Source organism: Vitis riparia, chromosome 14, assembly GCF_004353265.1.
Source record: "Vitis riparia cultivar Riparia Gloire de Montpellier isolate 1030 chromosome 14, EGFV_Vit.rip_1.0, whole genome shotgun sequence".
Taxonomy (NCBI): Eukaryota; Viridiplantae; Streptophyta; class Magnoliopsida; order Vitales; family Vitaceae; genus Vitis; species Vitis riparia.
The window spans coordinates 7,550,767-7,570,207 of NC_048444.1; the positions used below are offsets into that span (position 1 = coordinate 7,550,767).

General features: G+C 34.1%; 2 protein-coding genes across 2 annotated transcripts; both read right to left on the minus strand.

The window, feature by feature from the left end:
* Positions 1-224: 224 nt before the first annotated feature.
* LOC117930424 (kanadaptin) lies at positions 225-15,834 on the minus strand. Its single transcript, XM_034851086.1, has 12 exons — positions 15,176-15,834; positions 14,516-14,601; positions 14,050-14,129; positions 11,007-11,062; positions 9,905-9,953; positions 6,865-7,014; positions 6,132-6,227; positions 3,256-3,369; positions 2,912-3,042; positions 2,199-2,431; positions 823-1,650; positions 225-735 (listed from the first exon to the last, which is right to left on the minus strand). The coding sequence occupies exons 1-12, from the start codon at positions 15,760-15,762 to the stop codon at positions 686-688; spliced, it is 2,460 nt and encodes an 819-aa protein (XP_034706977.1). The 5' UTR covers positions 15,763-15,834; the 3' UTR covers positions 225-685.
* Positions 15,835-16,861: 1,027 nt separating this feature from the next.
* Positions 16,862-18,489, minus strand: LOC117929746 (biogenesis of lysosome-related organelles complex 1 subunit 2). The gene is made up of 2 exons (XM_034850142.1): positions 18,347-18,489; positions 16,862-17,313 (listed from the first exon to the last, which is right to left on the minus strand). Exons 1-2 carry the CDS (start codon positions 18,443-18,445, stop codon positions 17,047-17,049), a joined length of 366 nt encoding a protein of 121 aa, XP_034706033.1. The 5' UTR covers positions 18,446-18,489; the 3' UTR covers positions 16,862-17,046.
* Between the last annotated feature and the right edge of the window lie 952 nt (positions 18,490-19,441).

The following is a 19,441-nucleotide window of genomic DNA, read 5'->3' on the forward strand; positions in this document are numbered from 1 at the left end:
AAGAATGTATTGTAAATTAAAAAAAAAAAAGTAATAATAATAAATATTCTTATGTTAAGGAAAATGAATTTTAATGGTTATATTGTTCCTCCATAGATCAAAATTTTCAATTTTTGGGAAGTATCATGATCATCTAATAAGAAAAGTTTCCATCCAAGAATTAGTCACTTGAAGAGGCTTCGATGTATCCAAAGTAAGATGGAAGTTAAAAATAAAAATAAAAATTAAAACATGCATAAGGGAGCCCATCAATATTGTATTGGTAAATTTCAGTTGGAGACTTTGACCCATCCAAGAAAGTTACAAAATAGTTAAGTCCACACTTGGATCAATTTTTCATTAGCATGGTTGAGAAACTACCTTTTGTGTGAATGTACTGATAATATAAGGATGTGCACAAATTAACCTCAAAATTCCTTTTTATACAATGGTTATGCACTAGAACCTTCAAGTCGCTTTGTTAACAAGGGAATGCCATTTGTCTCCATTGACAGACGATCCTTGGAAACATCTCAGCATCTAAAACAATAAGTATTCAAACTCAACTTCATCAATGACGTCATTGAGGTCAGGCCTGCTAATTATTGTTCGACCCAGAAACCACATATAGGTCCTCTCTGCTTCAGTCACCACTTCGGAAGGTTCTAGAGCCCATATCACAAGTAAACCAGAAGAGCATTTAAAATCAATAACCAAAGCGATCATTCAATGAGGTTCTTCCATCACCTGATTGTCCTGCATAGAGCATCACTTGCTCAAAATCAGTATCAGAGTATAGAGATTTTAATACCATGTTTTCAGAAATAAAGTTATTGTATTTACCTTCAGGAGGCACCCATGTTTCATAATCTGAACCACCATCAAGAAATGAAGGTCTCTCAGGACCAAGTACCCTCTTGGGTTTTTTCTTATCCTTACTGGGCTGATTCCCACCTGATATGTCTTGTTTTTCATGTCCATTCTCGTCTTCTGATGCATAATACCCTCTCGAGTGCTTCAATAGTAGTGCCACAGCATCTTCTGCCATGATATTGGGTCCTGAAGATGATGTTGACTGTTCAGGAGCTTTATCATCACTGTCTTCAGATTTCTCAACCTGCTTCCGCTTCCTTATTATTAGACCAGGAGCTGCAGTTTCGATCCCTGACTCCATCTTAACCTGTACATCGTCTACAATACCCAATGCCTTCTTTCTGTCTTTGTAGTCAACAAACTGATCAGATTCATGATTATTCACTAGTGCTGCTTCTTGTGGAGTCTCTTCTACTTCTATTTTATCTACAGCCCCAAGCCACTGAGGCTTTAATACACTATATGCGGTAGTTTTGCTTTCTTTTGCATCTAATGCGATTTTGCTAGCTTCTGGCTTCTTGCTTGACTCCATAGTCTCATCACTATCTCCCTGTTTCTGAATGGGGCCATCGGCAGGTTTTTCTGACCCACAGCTTTTCTTTTGTTTTAGAGGTGATTGTTTCACAGTGGAGGAACTGGGGATTTCAGATTTGTGAGGTTTTGGCTCCTGTCCTTTTGAATCCCTTTTCCTGGCAGTTTCTCCTGCCGGATCAGCAATTTTCAGCAAGTAGACAATCCTGTCCAATTCAGATTGGAGAGTGGACAATTCCTTTTCAAGTTGTAAGGCCTTGTCATGCACTGACAACAAATACAGGAAATCAGCAACATAAAAGGAGGATGAAATACTTTCTCAAGCATTTTAATCAGCAGTCGAAGATTCTGAAAAGCCAAAAGGGAAAACAAAACCAATAGTGTCCACATTAAGTATAGAAGATAAAGCCTTTGCAGATAATATGCAAACCAATATGTAGAAGGACCACCTTGAAATACAATTGTGTGCATACACATCATCGTATGCTTTCTCTTGCTTTTTCACCGTCCATATGGAATTGCACATGAAAATAAAAAAATAAAAAAAAGAACACATGCCTAGAAAGTCGAAACAAAGACATTTCAGTGTGTCTCTTCATCACAGTTAAATTCTTCAGAGAAAAAAATAATTAAAAATCAAACATACAATGTATCCAGGCTCACTCAGGACAGCAGCAAGCATGAGGGCAGAAAATTCTTAAATTACTTAAAAATGGATTCCATTATCAAGCTAAGTTATGCATTTTCATTTCTTTTCCATTATTTTTAACCATGAATTGAACAGAACCAAAAGAATATATATAAATGCCACCCACCAAGCTGAGATGAAAGCCCAGACATGTAAGCATCAAGTGCATCTCCAACCTCAACTTCTGGTACTATTTTGCTCTTCTCAATTGAAAGTAACTTTCTCTTCTCTTCCATATCTTTAATGATGGCATCTTTCTTATCAAGAAGAGTATCAGCAGTCTCGACCAACTGGTTTTCACCAGCTTTCTGAATAGAACGCTTCTTCGTACGGTCATAGAACTCATCATCATCATCATCACTGGAAAACGAAAAATAATTACATAGGTTATGTAAGAATGTAGCCTATAGTTCATATCATCATTTGTTACTTTTAAAATAAAACATACAGCATATTTTGGCACATTGCCTACATGTCCTCCAATGTCTAATGCTTTGGCAGTGTGGATTATGTGGGTTTTAAAGACCATGAACCATGTAAAGAACCATTTTGACAGGCCTTTTCCAATAGGCCATGTGAACCAAAAACCAATCAATAGGTAGGAACAAATTGAAGTATTGAAAAATTCTCATAAGCAAAAAAGTTCAAATATCCTAGATTATGAGACGTAATTGTCACCATAAATAAGAACTATAATTTCAACCATTATGATTAAAATATTGAGATAATAGAAGGGGGGACAATCTCACATGAAATTCAAAATTTTTTCACAAGTCATGAAATCGAATAGCTACCAATCATTTATACTTGTTGATTACTCAACAGGCAATCATTATGTACCTCAAATATTCTTCTTCATTTTCTGTTATTCCTTTCTTGGTAGTGCGAGATATCCTTCCAGAACGCGCTCCTATGCTTTCTTGGATACTTTCATTCAAGGTCTCTTCCAAGTTTTCAATTTCCTCCATAATCTAATCAATGTCATAACAAAAAGAATGTCTTGAATAAAGAAGGCATCCCATTTGCTTGATAAAAGGAACAGAGAAAAACTCATCTCCTAGCTTCTAAACCAGATGGCATAGCGAGTAAAAAGAACCACATCACACTCCTATTCATGTAAAAAATTGTTTACCTGTACATATTTTTCTTCGTTTCTGATCAAAAAAAAAAAAAAAATTGTTTACCTGTGATATTCTTTGCTCATTCCGAGCGATCTGAGTTTGTTGTCCTTGTGTCAACCCACCTTGAGCAATGTCTTTAGCACGAATAGCATCTATTTCTTTCTTCATATTAGCAACCTATAGCCAGAAATGAAGGTGTATCAGCAAATAATCAATGAATGCTATCTGGGAAGAATTTGGAGAAAGAATCATCACCAAAGTAAGGGTGCACAACCTCCGAAGAGGTACAATCCAGAGTAACTAACTAAAAATCTTAAATGAGCTCAATTTTTTATCATAGTTTTAAAGGCGCAAGGAACACCTAAGGCACAAAAATCTCCGATAGCTTAGACGCAATACAAGGCATGTGTCTGAGAAGTGAAATGTAACCTAGGATGTATATCAATTTAATAAAATATGATCCAAAATCTAATCCAATTGATAAAAAAAAAATTAAAATTCCAAACATTAAAAAGAAGCATTCAACAAAAAAAGTAATAAAATTATATAAATTTCAATATAATATGAAATTTCCAGGATTAAAGGATTTAAAAAGGAAAAGTAAAGTACAAAGGTGTGCCTCTCCAACAAGGCGCTTGCTTGGCAAGTGAAGTGCTATTACTAGGGAGTGGTGGCACCTTGCGCCTAGGTGCGCTTTAAGCATGCCTTTTAAAACTACACATGTTATTGAGCTCCTCTCACAACATCCTTACTAAAGCAGAAAATAATGCCATCAACCTTAAAACAGAAATCCAGTAAATTAATTAGTTTTTCATTCTTTATGGCAAAATTAGTTCAGACGGGAAATGAGATCAAAACAAAACTAAGGCCTTTCCAACATTTTGAAGAACTACAATGCCGTTCAAAACCAATTACTCATGCAACAAGCATAACAGCATGGATTTAACAATACAATTTTCTACGGTTGCCTTCTTCCAGACACCAATGACTTTTCCAGAACAATTGCTATTCATTTTCACCCAAGAGCAATTGAACATCAAATATTATATTCAGTTTGCAATATGACAAAATACCTTGTAGAGTGGAAGTTGTATGTAGGGCCACAACTCCCAGGGTCAAGTTGAGGGCCAACAAATTGCAGCACCGTCTTACCTCAGTTTGAAATTTTCAACCTAGGGCCAGGTTAGGTGATGTTGGGGCACAGGTTAGATGAGAAATTAGTCTTTTTTAAGTTTACATATTTTGCATTCATTGTCTCCTAAATCACATTCCCATTAATCAAGGATTTCAAAAGACAATGATCATAATAGAGCTTAAATTTTGCTGTAAAACATAACTGGTAATAAATCTTAAATAAAAATAATTATAATTTCATGTAATAGAAACAATTGAAATCAATCTCAAATAATGTTTTCTATCACGTTTTGCAAATCAGTCCATTTTAGCTTTTCTACTTTATTTTTCTGTGCTTACAGATGAGAGATCCTTCCATTCATAAGAAATACATGTAGAAAGAGAAAAGAAACAAAGAAAAATGACAAAAGAACTAAAACCCGCTGAAGACTGTGTCTAGCAGAGAAGGCCAAATGGACTGAGGACAGTAGATAATCATCACAAAAAGGAGGGACATGACTCCTGTCTCGACCAGCCTACCTTCTTCCAGTATGCCAATCTAAATTCAAGAAGGGGACCCATCACAATGGAAAGGTATGTCATCCTCAGCATCTAATTGGGACTCATCTCCATGGTGCTATCCTAAGCCATTCAAGAAAGTGCAATCACTAAGTCCACCTTGATCATTAGCTTTGAGACATCTAATGTTAGTCCTCTTCCAGCCCTTTCAATAAGGCTAGAATTTCTACTAAATGGTCAACCTAAACCTAATGGCATCAAGAAACTCCGATAATCACCTCCTCATGGTCTTGGAAGTAGCCAACAATACCCATCTCATTTTGATACACAAGGAGCACCCATCAATGTTTAGCTTCAAGCTTACCTCTAATGCAGAAACCTCTCAGACCTAACATCCAACCTCATTCTCCAAGTAACAAAGCAATTCTGAATCCATTCATTAAACCGTCATGATATGACTTTTTTTTTTTTTGATAGGAGTCATGATATGACTTATGTTCTCCCACTAATCATACTCTCCCATTAGTAAACTTTCTCAATTATCTTTTCCACAGACATATCCTTAGAGCCGAACTACATATAATCTCAATGTGCTTTTTAACTGCTTGCATTGTTTGTTTCTTTTCACCAATACAACCTTAATCTTTGTATTTGGTTCAACAGCCTCAGTAAACATATGGTCCTAGAGGCGGAGAGATAAGAATATTGAAAAAGCATATTAGATTCATGCCTACCAAATGGTTTTTGGTAATAGATTCATTAGCACACTTGGTCAATAAAGTTAAAATAACTTCCAAACTTCCATTAGATGATACTAAATATAGAACCTTCTGTTTTTCACCCACACCGTAACTTTCTTCAATTGATAGTGCAAATTTAATGGGAATGGAGATGCCCATAGCCAATAGTTTATAATGCAATGATAATAAATGAATCTTGAACTCCTATAAAATGCTTCTTATTTTATGAGATCAACATCCTGTTCTAGTTAATTGTTCTACTTGTTAAATCCAAATAGACCTCAATTTAAATAAGATGCTTTGAATCACCATAAAAATGAAGAGAAAATAGAAATGAAAACCAGTAAAATAGCACCAAAAATACAAATGGTTTTTGTCTATTGCAACAAAATATATATTCTGAAAACAACAGCATATCCTATCTTAAGAATAAGATGGTGTATTAAAAGCAAATCATGAGAGAATAACATGCACCAAGTGAATCTTAGCCAAGAGGAAAAAATATATATTTATTGAATCACACAGTTCCCTTAATAGAAAAAGGTTGCAATGATGAAACACACTTGCCTTCTCAGTTCTTTTAATAATTTTATCTCGGGTTTTTTCCTGCTTCTCTGTAAGCTGTCCTTTGTACGTTTGCCAAGTCACTTCATCAGCATCATCCTAAATATCCAGAACCACCTCAATTAGTTGGAAAACATATGACAATTGTCATTTTTATCGTTCAAGAGAAGACACTAAAATTTGGATTTGAAGAAAAAGGTCTGATAAATGAGGTAATTTTTGGGAAAATTCTAAACTGGATATGCATACAAGAAGAATGAACAAACTCAGCATCATCCTAAATATCCAGAACCACCTCAGTTAGTTGGAAAACATATGACAATTTTCATTTTTATTCTTCAAGAGAAGAAACTAAAATTTGGATTTGAAGAAAAACATCTGAAAAATGAGGTAATTTTTGGGAAAACTCTAAACCGGATATGCATACAAGAAGAATGAACAAACTGAATGAATTGACGACTTGGACAATTTACATGTGCATTCATGTGCACATACAAACATGATTTGGCACAAAGATCCATGGATTAAAAGGATGAACCATAGCATCTTTTAGTTATAGTTCTGAAAGAGAGGAAAATGGTAACCAGCTCCATGGTGACAGAAGAATACACTGGAACCTGGCCTACCACTAATATGCAATATTCCATGTCAGCGTAGATGCTCGGAACAACCTTTTTTATTAAGTGTCCAAATACTAAAAATGAAAAAAGGTAAAAGGATCATGAATCCTGCAAACCTCAGGTTCTTCAATTGCATCCTCCCCCATGCCCCATGAGATACCATCTGCAAAAGCAGCTTCCCGTCTTGCTCGTGAAAGTGAAGCTTTACGATCCTGCATCTCTTCTCTGAGGATTTTAGCTTCTCTTATCTTCTTCAAGTCAGATTCCTATTATATGAACCAAACAATAAACCTTCTCCACAAGAAATGAAAATATTATTATGTATAGAGAACAGCATTTAAAGCGAAGGAGGAGAAACCTGTCCATCTGATTGGCTTGACAAGAAGAAAAATAAAGGAAACTGTTCAATAAACTAAAGAGAACATTTTTTTTTTTTTTTTGTCAGAACTAAGAGAACATATTCATTAGCAAAAATTTAAGCAAGAGAGAGTTAAGTGGAACAAGAACTACACAGAATTTATCAAGGAATAAAAATCAAACTATTTTCTATTTAAAATCAAACAATTTATACAGTATATTGTTTTACAATTTTTCAAATGTAACAAAGGAATGAAAAGTGATTGACTTCAAATGAAGTAATGTTTTAAGCAGAAAAGAGATCAAAATGACTTTAAGAATCTCTGCCACAAGATGACGGATCGCAAACGAACAAAAACAAACAAATAAATAAATAAATAATAAAATTTAAAAACAAAAAAAAAAAAAAGGAGTGACGAAATGGGTTCACAGATCATCAAAAACCATCTTCATTTTGTAAGTTAAATAACACACATTTTAGCCTCCCAGACGGTTATATTTGCATCTTTATAAGCTGTAAGAAATGGGTTCACAGATTATGCCTTATTATTTTTTTTATCAGAATATTATGTCCTATCATAATGCACTTCAGTTTCCAAGCAGACAAAGAATGGTAGATTGTATGGATGAAGAAAGATTTATCAGAAGAAATTTTATCAGGATTGAGAGTTGTAATTCCACAGAGTCCTTTTTGCAGCATATTCACCCAATTGTCCTTTGTGAGGGTTGTGATGATAGATTACCATGGAGGATCTCTGAGAATGGTTGTTTCATGGCAAAAGTCTTTCTGCAAATACTAAGTTTGGGACTTGGGAGCCCTCTTGCTTGTTTCCGGCGGAGGGGGTATGCTATTCTATGGCTCCATTTATTGTTAGCTTCAGGCTCCATGTAGGGTTAGCCTTTTTGCTTAGGAGGTAATACGAAAGAAGGTTCTTAAGACCAATCAGCTTACAAAATGGGTTTGAACTCTAGTTAACAGCTGTTCTCTGTGCGCACTTGCAACAGAGGAAGGAGTCAGATGACTTTATTCTCATCCATTGTCAGCCAGCTTACAGTTAGTGATCTGTTTTTTTCTCCATGTTCAGGGTGTGCAAGTCCTTTCCCATCTGCTAACAGGATGTGATAAACAGGCCCTTATTCTTCCTCTTGTATGTACTCGATAGAGTGATGACATATGATTTTTATGAATGAAAGCACACAAAATTAGAATTGAAGTATCTCCCGCTAAGACTTTTGGTGTACGATTTATTCCTTTATATAGATATCATTGATGGCCTAAGCAGGGTTAGACCGTCTTGTGCCTGTTGTCAACCAGATATGAAATGGGGTTTCAATTGAGTTCTTTCTATTCACTAATTACAAAATTGTGGGACATCCTAATTTCGCAAAGGCGTTCCCTTGCATCCCTGCTTCAGAGGGATTTGCTTCCTCATAGAGTCCTAACTAAACCCACTATTTAGCTGTGTAAGATGAACCTAGTTCTGACATAAATCAACCAAATCACCACAGCATGCATATTTGAAGCAGATGCATCATTTGCAATACAGGTAAGGACTAAAGAAAATATCAAGAAGGAAAAAAAAAAAACATGTTTCTGTCTGTGGCAGATGAGAAATGCTGGACATCTCTTTTTTCTTTTTTTTTCTTTGATATGTAAGAAATGCTGGACATCTCTTTTTTTTTTTCCTTTTTTTTTTGATATGTAAGAAATGCTGAACATTTCATGCTAAGGTCTATGTCAATTTCAGCATCAAAAATATACTTGTCAGTATTGAAGCAATTTTAAAATCCAAAATTTGCACAAATACTAGAAGTTATGTAGGAGAAATGTACGATACTTTGAATAAAATAAAATAAAGTTTAAAAGGTTTAGAAAATTAGAATGAAATTTACAAAATCTAAAACTGAACAGTGAAACCTTGACATGCAGTTTAAATTTCAAAGCCTGGATAAAGCTCCCTTCCCTAAAACTTTTTAGAATAAGCATATTTAATGAAAAATTAAGAAGAAAACATTTTCTGTTGCTCACAAGGATAAAACAATGTTAAACATTCCTTGCCAGGGTTTAATTCAATTTAGGAACAAGTCTGGTCTTTTCTTGCATTACAACATATTCTAGAAGCTCTGAAAATTATGTTAAAAAACGATTCCATCTAAAAAATAAAATAAAATTATAAAATGTAAGAATCAGACTGAAACTTTGAGAATTTGAAATTGAAGTTGACCTGCATTTTAATTTCACAAAGCCTACAAAAAGATCCCCACTTCCTACCATCTTCAAAATAAGAATGTTAATACCCAAATCACATCAAGAACTTTTTCATTCATAAACAACCAAACACCAAAAAAAAAAAAAATGCAATATCTATAAGATCACCAACAGACTGTACGAGTATTTTATACTAGCCAAACATGTGATGTATGTGCTGTATAGCACATATGAGGGAATTCCAGAGAATTTTTCTGATGACTACTTTGTTAGTGTCTTCTTTACAATCAAAACTTTTTATTTTTCCTTTTCTCTCTTTCAATTGAATATAGTCATAAGACAATGCGAAATTTTAGACTTCGAGAAAAATGAAAATACAAAACTCTAATTTGGAAGGCACATTGCAGGTCCTCAAGAAACACCAACTTAGTAAAACAAGATCAATAGAGAATAAATATGATACATATCACAGAGAATGCTTCCAGTAATGAATATCAATAATAATTGAAATCGAGGAACACAAAATCTCCATTAAATAAGAATCCATCTAGAATTTTCTAAAGGAAAATGTAGTGCTAATGTGCTCTTACTGGGAGCATCAACTCAGTTGGCCCTTGGAATACGTACAAGCGAGTTGAACTGCACAATAACAAACAAAAAGGTGATCAGAAAGATGCATAAATAATCAGCATAAAGGCTGACTTGTTCTTATCAAAATGACTCTTCTCTAGACATTGATGTAAAATGATAACAATGCCAGGAGTGGACTACAGAAAATATAATATCATAATAAAACCTTAAATCACCACAAATCCAACAGTTGCAATACATTCTAGAGTATGGTAGTATGAAGTATGCTATCATTCACAGGAAATAATATTTTCTATAGTCAGTCCAAAGAATGTAATATCTCCCTTAGTTCTCGAGAACCCCTCTTTTCTCAATCTGATGAATGAAAGAGACACAAGGAATGCTAAACTGGAGTGGAAATATAAATGAAGATGTTTAAAGTAAGAAATTAGGTTAAAAGCTGGGGAAAAAACACCAAATTTTTCCACAAAATGGTCAATGTGCATAGCAAAAGAAACTTATCAACCAGAGTAAGAGTTAATGGTGTATGGTTGTCTGAGGAGGCTAAGAAAAAGGAAGGGTGTGCAGGGATTTTCAACCCCTCCTTTCTGAATCAGAAGATTGCAGACAGAGCATTCGAGGAATAAACTTTGAAGTCATGGAGAATGATGACCCTAGGAGATTGGAGGAGCCGTTTTCAAAGGAGGGGTTCTTTGCCATCTTTTCATATTTGACTGGGGAGAAGGCTCCAAGGCCATATGGTTCCACTATGGTCTTTTGGCATTCATGTTGGGACCTTGTAAAGCTCAAGGTCGCAAGGTTTTTTATGGATTTTTTTTACCGAGGCACTTTCAAAGAAGCTTAAATGTCAGTTTCCTGTTTTTTTATCCCCAAAAAGGTGTGAAAGGGCTTAAAAATTTTAGGCCTATCAGCTTAGCTAAAGTATTGACAAACAAACTCAAAAAAAAGTTGTGGGAAAAGTGGTTTAGCTTATCAAAGTGCTTTTATGGAGGACAGACAGATTATTGATGCAGTTCCTATTACTAACAAAGCCATTGATGCAAGGTTAAAGAGCAACAACATATGTACAAAGGCAAACCAGAAATTTAAGAAGTAACTCACAGTCCAAATCGAATGACATCACCAACATGCAACTCTGTGTAAACCTTTTTCTTCACCTAATTAAAAGGAAATGGAAGATCCATTAGAAAATAATATCTCACATGTTTAAATTCATCCACAGTTTAGCCTATCAAATATATATATATATATATATATATATATCAGACCAACAAAGATGTGGACTCCTTCTAAGATATTATGAAAGAAAGAAATTAGTTTTAAAAGGAAAATAAGGCATCTGATAGTAGATAAAAAAAAAACCACAAATTTCACTTGTTCGCTAGTCAAATCTAACTAAAGTGAAAATAACCTTAATGTTCTAACAATTCATCGGAGCAAAAGTCACAAAACATCCTAATATGCAAAAATTTTAGTGCTAATCATTTCAAAATGGATAAGCAAATTTGAGGTTTCCAATAGGAAGTCTAGGTCATCACTTCCATAAAATTATCACCAAATTTTCAAACTTTGAAATGTCTGATGATTTATTACTACTGCAATAATGCTTCCTTTGATAATAATGAAAAAAATGCCTGGGTTTCAAATTCATAAGAGCTTGACCCATTAGCCTCTACCAGGCATACATTTCATACTGTCTGATGATTAAAGACCACATTAAAGTAAAATGACAATGACTCTGAAAACAATTCAATTTTTTATTATTATTATCAGAAACAACATATGTATCAAATTGAGGATAAAGAAATACAAAAGAATGATGAGGAATCCTCACAAAAAATACAAAGAACTAATCAGAAAATATGTTTGAAGCCTCCAAAGTATTAAGTAGACCTATGCAACAGTAAAATACCACATGGGAATATACAAAAAACAATCCATTGCCCCAGTATTAGAATAATTTGCTTCCAAGCAAGAACCATTCAATGCCCCTCTCCTTGCTAATCCGCACCTTTTGATCTACACACTGAGAACCACTCAAGCTGGACCACATTAAGGGGAATGCCCTTAAATTTTATGGTGCAAGAGGCCTAAAAGAAGGCAAAGAAATGAATGATATCCCAAAGAGCATCTGAAGCTCTTGCCTTGTCCTCAAAAATCCTAACATTTCTTCCCCACCAAACAACCCAAATAGAAAATATGATGAGAAGTTAGAACCTAAAAGTTTCCCGAAAGAGCATGTCAAAACAAATCCACAACCATTGAAATTTGAAAGTGTATTGGGATGCTCATCTGTTTTCACAATTTTTTAAGCAGAAATAAAAGTTGGCAGAGTTCATGGCACATGATAACAGTAAAAACTCAGTGGAATTTGCATGCTTAAACATAATTTTTTTTTCTTTTTTATTTATCATTCTCAGAATAGTCATGCTTCCATTTTCATCTGCAGAAACAGCATGGTCATGAATCTCTAATTTGATTTTTAAACTCAAAATTCACTATTCCTAAATCCTAATAAACCTTCAGCCACAGTTTTTTATTCCAAATATAAATACATCCAAATGAGCTCTTAGATAACTAAGATGTTAAGTTTGCATTAAGCATTTTACATGTCCATTATGTCATACAACAGGGTTTTAATTGCAGATGGATTGATAAATTACAATACACAAAATAATTTCACTAGGCTCTTCCATGACTGCACTTTCCTATCTTTTAGTACAGCAGCCACAGAAATGTATTGAAATACAAAAGCAGGACCTAGTAATTCAAGCAAAAGCTCCACCCCTATGCTTCTCAAAACAAGGAATTCCAATTACAGTGAAGCACACTAAGTACAAACTAATTCCACTGATCTCAAATACCGCCAAAGGAGAAAAGGAAAATAAAAAAGAACTGTCCTAATTCCTCAAGCATATGGCTTCCAGATAAAGTCCAAAGCCATGTTTAAATTAGCACAAAAAAGAGCATGTTGATATAGTTCCCTAAAATATATAAAGGTATATACCGACCTTTATTATGGTAGAAACAACTGTCAGGAAACTGAAAGTGCATAGAATAGTTAAACGGATAATAAATGAAAATATGACTACCTTTTTTACAATAGGAAACAACAGTTAGGAAATTGATTGATGTTGGGACAACCTTAGGATGGTTATCTATAATCACATAAGGTGGCCAGGACTTCAATCTTTTAGGATTTAAGGAAGGAAACAAGAAAAAACTTATAGCAGTGGGAAAAAAAAAAAAACAAAATAAGAGACAGGAAAAGAAAAGATTTAAAAAAAAAAAAAAAAAAAAAGATAAAAAACCTTAAAATTTCACTAAAGCCTCCCGAGATTCTCACATAAAATAGAAGTAATGTGTATATCAATCATTAACCCCATTTTTCATCAATGAATCTTATTTATAGACTTTAGAAAACCCTATAAACTGAATAAAACCATAAAAAAAATAAAGCAAATCTATGCAGTAACTTATTAAGACTCTTATTCATTTCCTAAAACTATTAAATATTCTAAAAAAATTAAAGAGAACAGAGAATTTCTTTTTAGAATTAGAAACTTATTTTATAAGAACTTCTTTTCATAAAAGTTTCTAGTAAAAAAACTTCTAAATTCTACAGAGGGCTCAAATAGAAACTTTTAGAAAGAAAAAAAATTGTAAATAAAAATTAAAATAAATATATTTTAGAAAATAGAATGTTTAGAAACTTCTTTGAATAGAATTCTTAAACTTCCCAAATTCTAAAGCCTTCCTTTTTTTTTTTTTTTTTCCTTTCCTTCCTTTTCTTGAATACAACTTGAGAGGCTCGTCTCCATCAATGAAAGGGCACACAATAGTTAAATGGATGATAAATGAAAATTAACTTTTTTGCTTCTTCACTAATAAACATGATATATATATATATATAAAATACCGTACTGACACTTGCACTCTGCATCACTCATTTGATTGCCACATTAGTACTAGGGTTCCCAGCTGACATTATTGCAGCCCATTGAATATAAGTAGGATTAAGATATTCAATAACAAGTTAGAAGTTTCATCCAATACCTAACTTTTTCCTGTAAAAAATATATTCAAAAAAGGGGAACGAATTGAGGGTACATGAAACAATTAAAGACAAGTTACATGGCAATACCTGACTCTTGTTGAGAAAAGTACCATGAGTACTACCAAGATCATAAAGGTAGGCCGCTCCATTTCTCTTAAACTGTAGAACTGGCAAAGAGGACGGTAGTCAAATAATACAATCAACATCTCTGATAAAAAAAACTAATAACATCAACATCCATTCACATCATTTAGCGTTTATGTTCTATTAAAAATATCTGAAAAAATCTGCATTCTTCAACAACAGAAACATCTAGTCAATCCATGTCATATCATGACCATGATCAACCCATACACAAAAAATAGATAAACCAATATTACTACCCAGTTTCCCATGGCAATCACTAACCTCATTATAAAAATTTCTTTTTGAAATCCTTTCAAAGGCAACATAAGGATAAAATAAAAACTCAGAGAATCAAGTAACATGCATTCATTTAGTTTTTTACAATTTTCAACCATAACTAGGAAACAGGAAAAGAAAGAATATATACCAGCATGGAACCGAGAAATTGTTGGGTGCTCAAGGACAAAGTCACAGATATCTACACGTCCAAACATGTAAGCCCCCTTCTCATATCTGGATGATCACCACAGTTGAAAAGCAAATAAGTAAATAAATAAGAATACAAACAATAAAGACAAAAATGGTGAGATCATTTCCATGCAATTCCATATAAACATATCATACACCAAATTGTATTATGAGCATTGTTTCCCTACAAAATCCAAGTTCAATGCCTTTTTCAAGATTATTCTTGTACATCCTTCATCCCTTTACATCAGAATCACACTTCACTTTTAAATAATTTTTATCATGTCCAATTTCCTTGGTATTCTCCATGCAACCCAAATACGAGATTTGAGATTTCCTCCAAGATATATACACTGAAAGTGTTGTAGTTATCTGCAGTTTTGCCCAAAAACTTATTGCCAAAGTCCTTTTTTTTTCTTTTTCTTTTTTTCCTTTTTTTGGTTCATTTGCAATTTGATTGGGCATTCAATCTCAGTCCCAATTTTACTAAATCCCCGCACACTTAGAAAATTTTAAAACACTACTAAATGGTTCACTAATTAGAAGACTATGAACAGAAGAAACAACCACCACCAAAAGGAAAAAGTTCAAATGCAATTGTTCTATTTGGGAGACTTACACATCAAGTTGATCAATGATAGAGCCATCCTTAAGAACTTCCAAGTAAAAGGAATGGCCGGGAGGCTCGCTCCACGAAGGAATCGTATAAGGAACTGCAGCACTCTGAGTCTTCTGGTGGTGAGTAGAATTATTACCGGGCTGCATTGCAGAGCTTTCGGAGGCTTCAGTACTGGGTTCGGAGGCTTCAGTACTGGGTTCGGAGGCTTCAGCACTGGGTTCGGAGGCTTCAGTACTGGGTTCGGAGGCTTCAGTACTGGGTTCGGAGACTTCAGTACTGGGTTCGGAGACTTCAGTACTGGCTTCGAAGAAAGGGGTAGGGCTTGAATTTGGTTGGACGGTGGGTTGGGATTTGGGAGGTGGAGGACCCATGGGCACCTTTGGATTTGCAGAAGTTGAGGGTTCGTCTAGGGTTAGGGTTTGGGATGGTGAGTCTGCGGAGGTGGCAGGATTTTTGGGAGGCGGAGGACCCATGGATGAGATTGGTTTTGCAGAGTTAGACGGTTCGTCAAGGCTTAGAGTTTGTATTTGGGGTTCGGTGGAGGTGGTAGGGTTTTTTGAGGGTGGAGGACCCATGGCGGTCTCCATTTGGTGCAGAATGCCAGAAACAGGGGAAGATCCAGAGGGCCCTTCACGTTTGGAACGCTCAACAGGAAAGGAGATTTGAGAGAAATCAATTTTATAGTTAACGAGTTTGCATTGTATTTGTAAGGACAAAAAATTCTTTAATATGAAAATAAAATTCTATTTTTATTGGCCTTTTAATTCATATCTATTCTTAATCTATTTTTTTTTCATAATTTTGGTTTTATGATTAAATATCATGGATATTGTGACCAAATTTTGGAACTTTTTTTAAAAACTATTTTCAAAAAATAATTTTTAAAAACAATTCTTAAAAATATTTTTTAATTATTTCCAATAACAAAATATTGATTGAAAACTCAAATATGAAAACAATTTTTTACCTTCATCTTAATATTTCTAAATTTTCAAACACCACATCATTTTGTTCATTAACTTCCAATAACCTTTTCAAATTCCTTTTTCAAGCCGACCACGCCATACTACTAAATATATTGGATAGCAAATTTTTAAAAAACTGTTCATGATACAACTACTTTTTTGAATCTGTTGGTTGAATTTATGCTTAAACAAAATGTAACCAAGAAGGGTCATTAATAGAGAGTGCTGCTGAATCTGTTACATATCGTTTTGTAAAGCACTTCTCTCTACCCATTCGTAGGTCATTTGTGGCAGGCAGGAAAGGCTTGTGCAGCTGCAACGGGATTTTAAACCTGCTCTTTCTATGACCCTTTTTATCTGAGAGAAGAGATCCAATGCTTGAAGTAAGAATTTATTTGACTCCTTCCTACATATTGGTATCAAGTCATAACTTAAACACGAGCCAACTGGACCAGAAATGGAAGCGTCTCAAGATCAAGAAACTTTTCTGGTTAGAAACCAGGCACCTTGGTTAGGATCCACTTAAGGCCCTACCAGAGAAGTCACTTTTGGGGGAGAAACTACATGTTTTTTTGGAATCTGCATACTTCCTGAAAAAGACATACAACCTTAGCAATTGCACATTCAGCAGAATACATGAATCACATTCTGTAAATTCTGTGGACGGCATAGCTACCAAGATCAATAAAGTCAATTATGTCCATCCTTGAAATTTGCAAAATAAATAAATCGTGGCAAATGGACTTTTTATTCTTAGATCACCCAAAAAAAATGATGGGATTTTGCAGCCTTGGCCAGTACCATAAACCTCCCTTGTGTCCTTAATGGCAGTTCAGAATCTCTTAAACAAGACAAAGATACAGCAAATGGAACTTTGGCTACAAATGGGTGAATTAAAAGCTATATTCATTGAGGTGGAGTTTGGTACACAGATTGCAGTTTTGATTCCAGTAAAGAAACATATTTATCAAGCATGGAAATCACAGCTTCAAATTCTGTCACTTGCTGTTCTATCGCATCAATCTGCTGAACATACTCGTCAAAGTTACCACTTTTTGCCTTCAACTGCTCCACAAAAACCCTTAATCCTGAAGCCACATCACCAAAGCCTTTATACTCCTCTGCCACTCTCAGATTCATCTTCTCCAAAAGTTCCAGTAGATTATTTGTCCCCTGGAGTGTATAAACACAGGTTAGTTCTCATGAATGGTTAGGGGAATTTCTACATCATTCATGAAAAAGGAGAAAGTAGGGAGCAAGGAAAAGAAACACAAGAAAAAAGCTACAAGTGAGCAGCTCTAGCATGAATGGTGAAGTCACTTAAGAACCTGTTATTGTGTCAATCAGAAACCATTTAGAGAGACAGTATCATTTTCCTTTCAAAGTGTCAATCAGCAGGAACATGTACTCATGAAGTTTCAGAGCAAAACCTACAATGCTTTTCTATTATTAGGGACAGAGGAAAATGGAAACAAATTGGCTATCAATACACCATTTCTACCCCAAAGAAGTATCAGCAATACATTATGACAATTTCTTTACAGCAACAGCACAATGTGAATTCAGAAACCTCATATTACAACTTGATCAAAATTTGTGGGGGGTGCAGAGAATCATGTATTAATATCAAATCTAACTAGAAGTTAACGAAATAGTATGAGCACTGGTCTGAACAAAAATAGTAACCGGATATATTCATGAAAAATCTAATAACTGAAAAGTTTCACAATGTCGGTATAATTGATGGGGCTCATCAGAAAAATGATGGAAACAAATGCAACTCCTCAAACCAGTTGGAATCAACATAAGGGCATTGGTTTCTAAATCTCCAATCAAAATCTCAAGATCCCACTTCTTCACTATGTAAAAAACATCAGTTTGGATGAAATTTCCGCTTGAAATTGATCTTCTACTGCATGTAACACAGACATGGTGAGGATTGATTGCACGTTTCTAGTTTTGGCTCAGTCTGGCGTTCGTGGAGAGTAGGACCTGAAAATTGAAGCATTCTCAGTTTTCTTGAGTGTATCTTCCCTCCACATCGTGGTATTGTTTTTCTGTTTCTACAAGGAGTGGTTTTCTAGTAGCATCAATCGAATGGAGAATCCTAACCCTAGAAAAAGGCAAATTAGGGTTTCTGAGACGGAAGTAAAATGAAATAAAATTGAGGAGATTGAGGATTGGGGTTTTAGAGAGAGGGAGAGACCTGAAGTTGACCTTTGACCATGGTGGAGACGCTGGTGAAGAGATCGTTCAGAGACTCAGCGAGCGCGTCTCGCTCCTTCGCTTCCTCCTTCCCGGCCATGACTAGGGAGCTACGTGGACTGTTTTGCCCAGGGGAATGCTTAATAGGGATGACACCAGACAATGTGCTTAAAAAAGGGATAATCCTTCACCCTTTTTTTCAACGTAAAAATTATGATCCCTATCTTTTACTTGCAAACATTATCATTTATTTTAAAACACATATAAATAATAAAAATATTAAAAAGTTTTTATATCAAAAAATGAGTTATTTTTCAAATTAAAAAACGAGAGAAATTAATTTTATAAATTTATAATTTTTTTCGTCCCTTTTAATCAATTAATCCCTTAAAAAAGACTTGTAATTGTGCATATGATATATTTTCTATTCAAATAATTTTTTTTTTTAAATGACATTATACAAACTATTCATAAAAACACCACGATTTTACATGCATTAAATATATATATATATTGTCCTTCCAAAAGACAATTTAAATATTAATTATAAAGTAAAATTGGTTTTTTTTAATATATTTTATTTTTGAAATAGATTTATAATTATCATTTTTTTAGATTTTTTTTCAACACATGTAATTTTTCAAAAAATAACTACATAAGATGTCAAAAGTTGTCAAAAAAAAATGATAAATGAGGTGTTACTATGTGTATTTTTTTATTTCTAGAAATAAAGAATAATAATAACTTTTATATAAAATAAGATAAACTTTCAAAGTTTTAGCAAATACACATAATGGTATATTGTGGAATCATCTATAAAACTAATGAAATATCTGTTCCCTCCTTTTGCATCAACTTTAAATCATGAATATTGAATTAATTTTAGAAGCTTTGCATTTATTTGGATAGAATGCAAATATTTTTTTGGATAATTGGAAGACCTGGTGTGTTTTGTTAATGGAGGTTGTGATTTTTATTACTTCCCTTATAAGTTGAAACAAAAATATTTGAGTTATATACCAAAAATATCGTAAAATTAAGAGAATCAAATATAGCTAATATTTGATTTCTTTGATATTTCTAAATTTATGGAAAT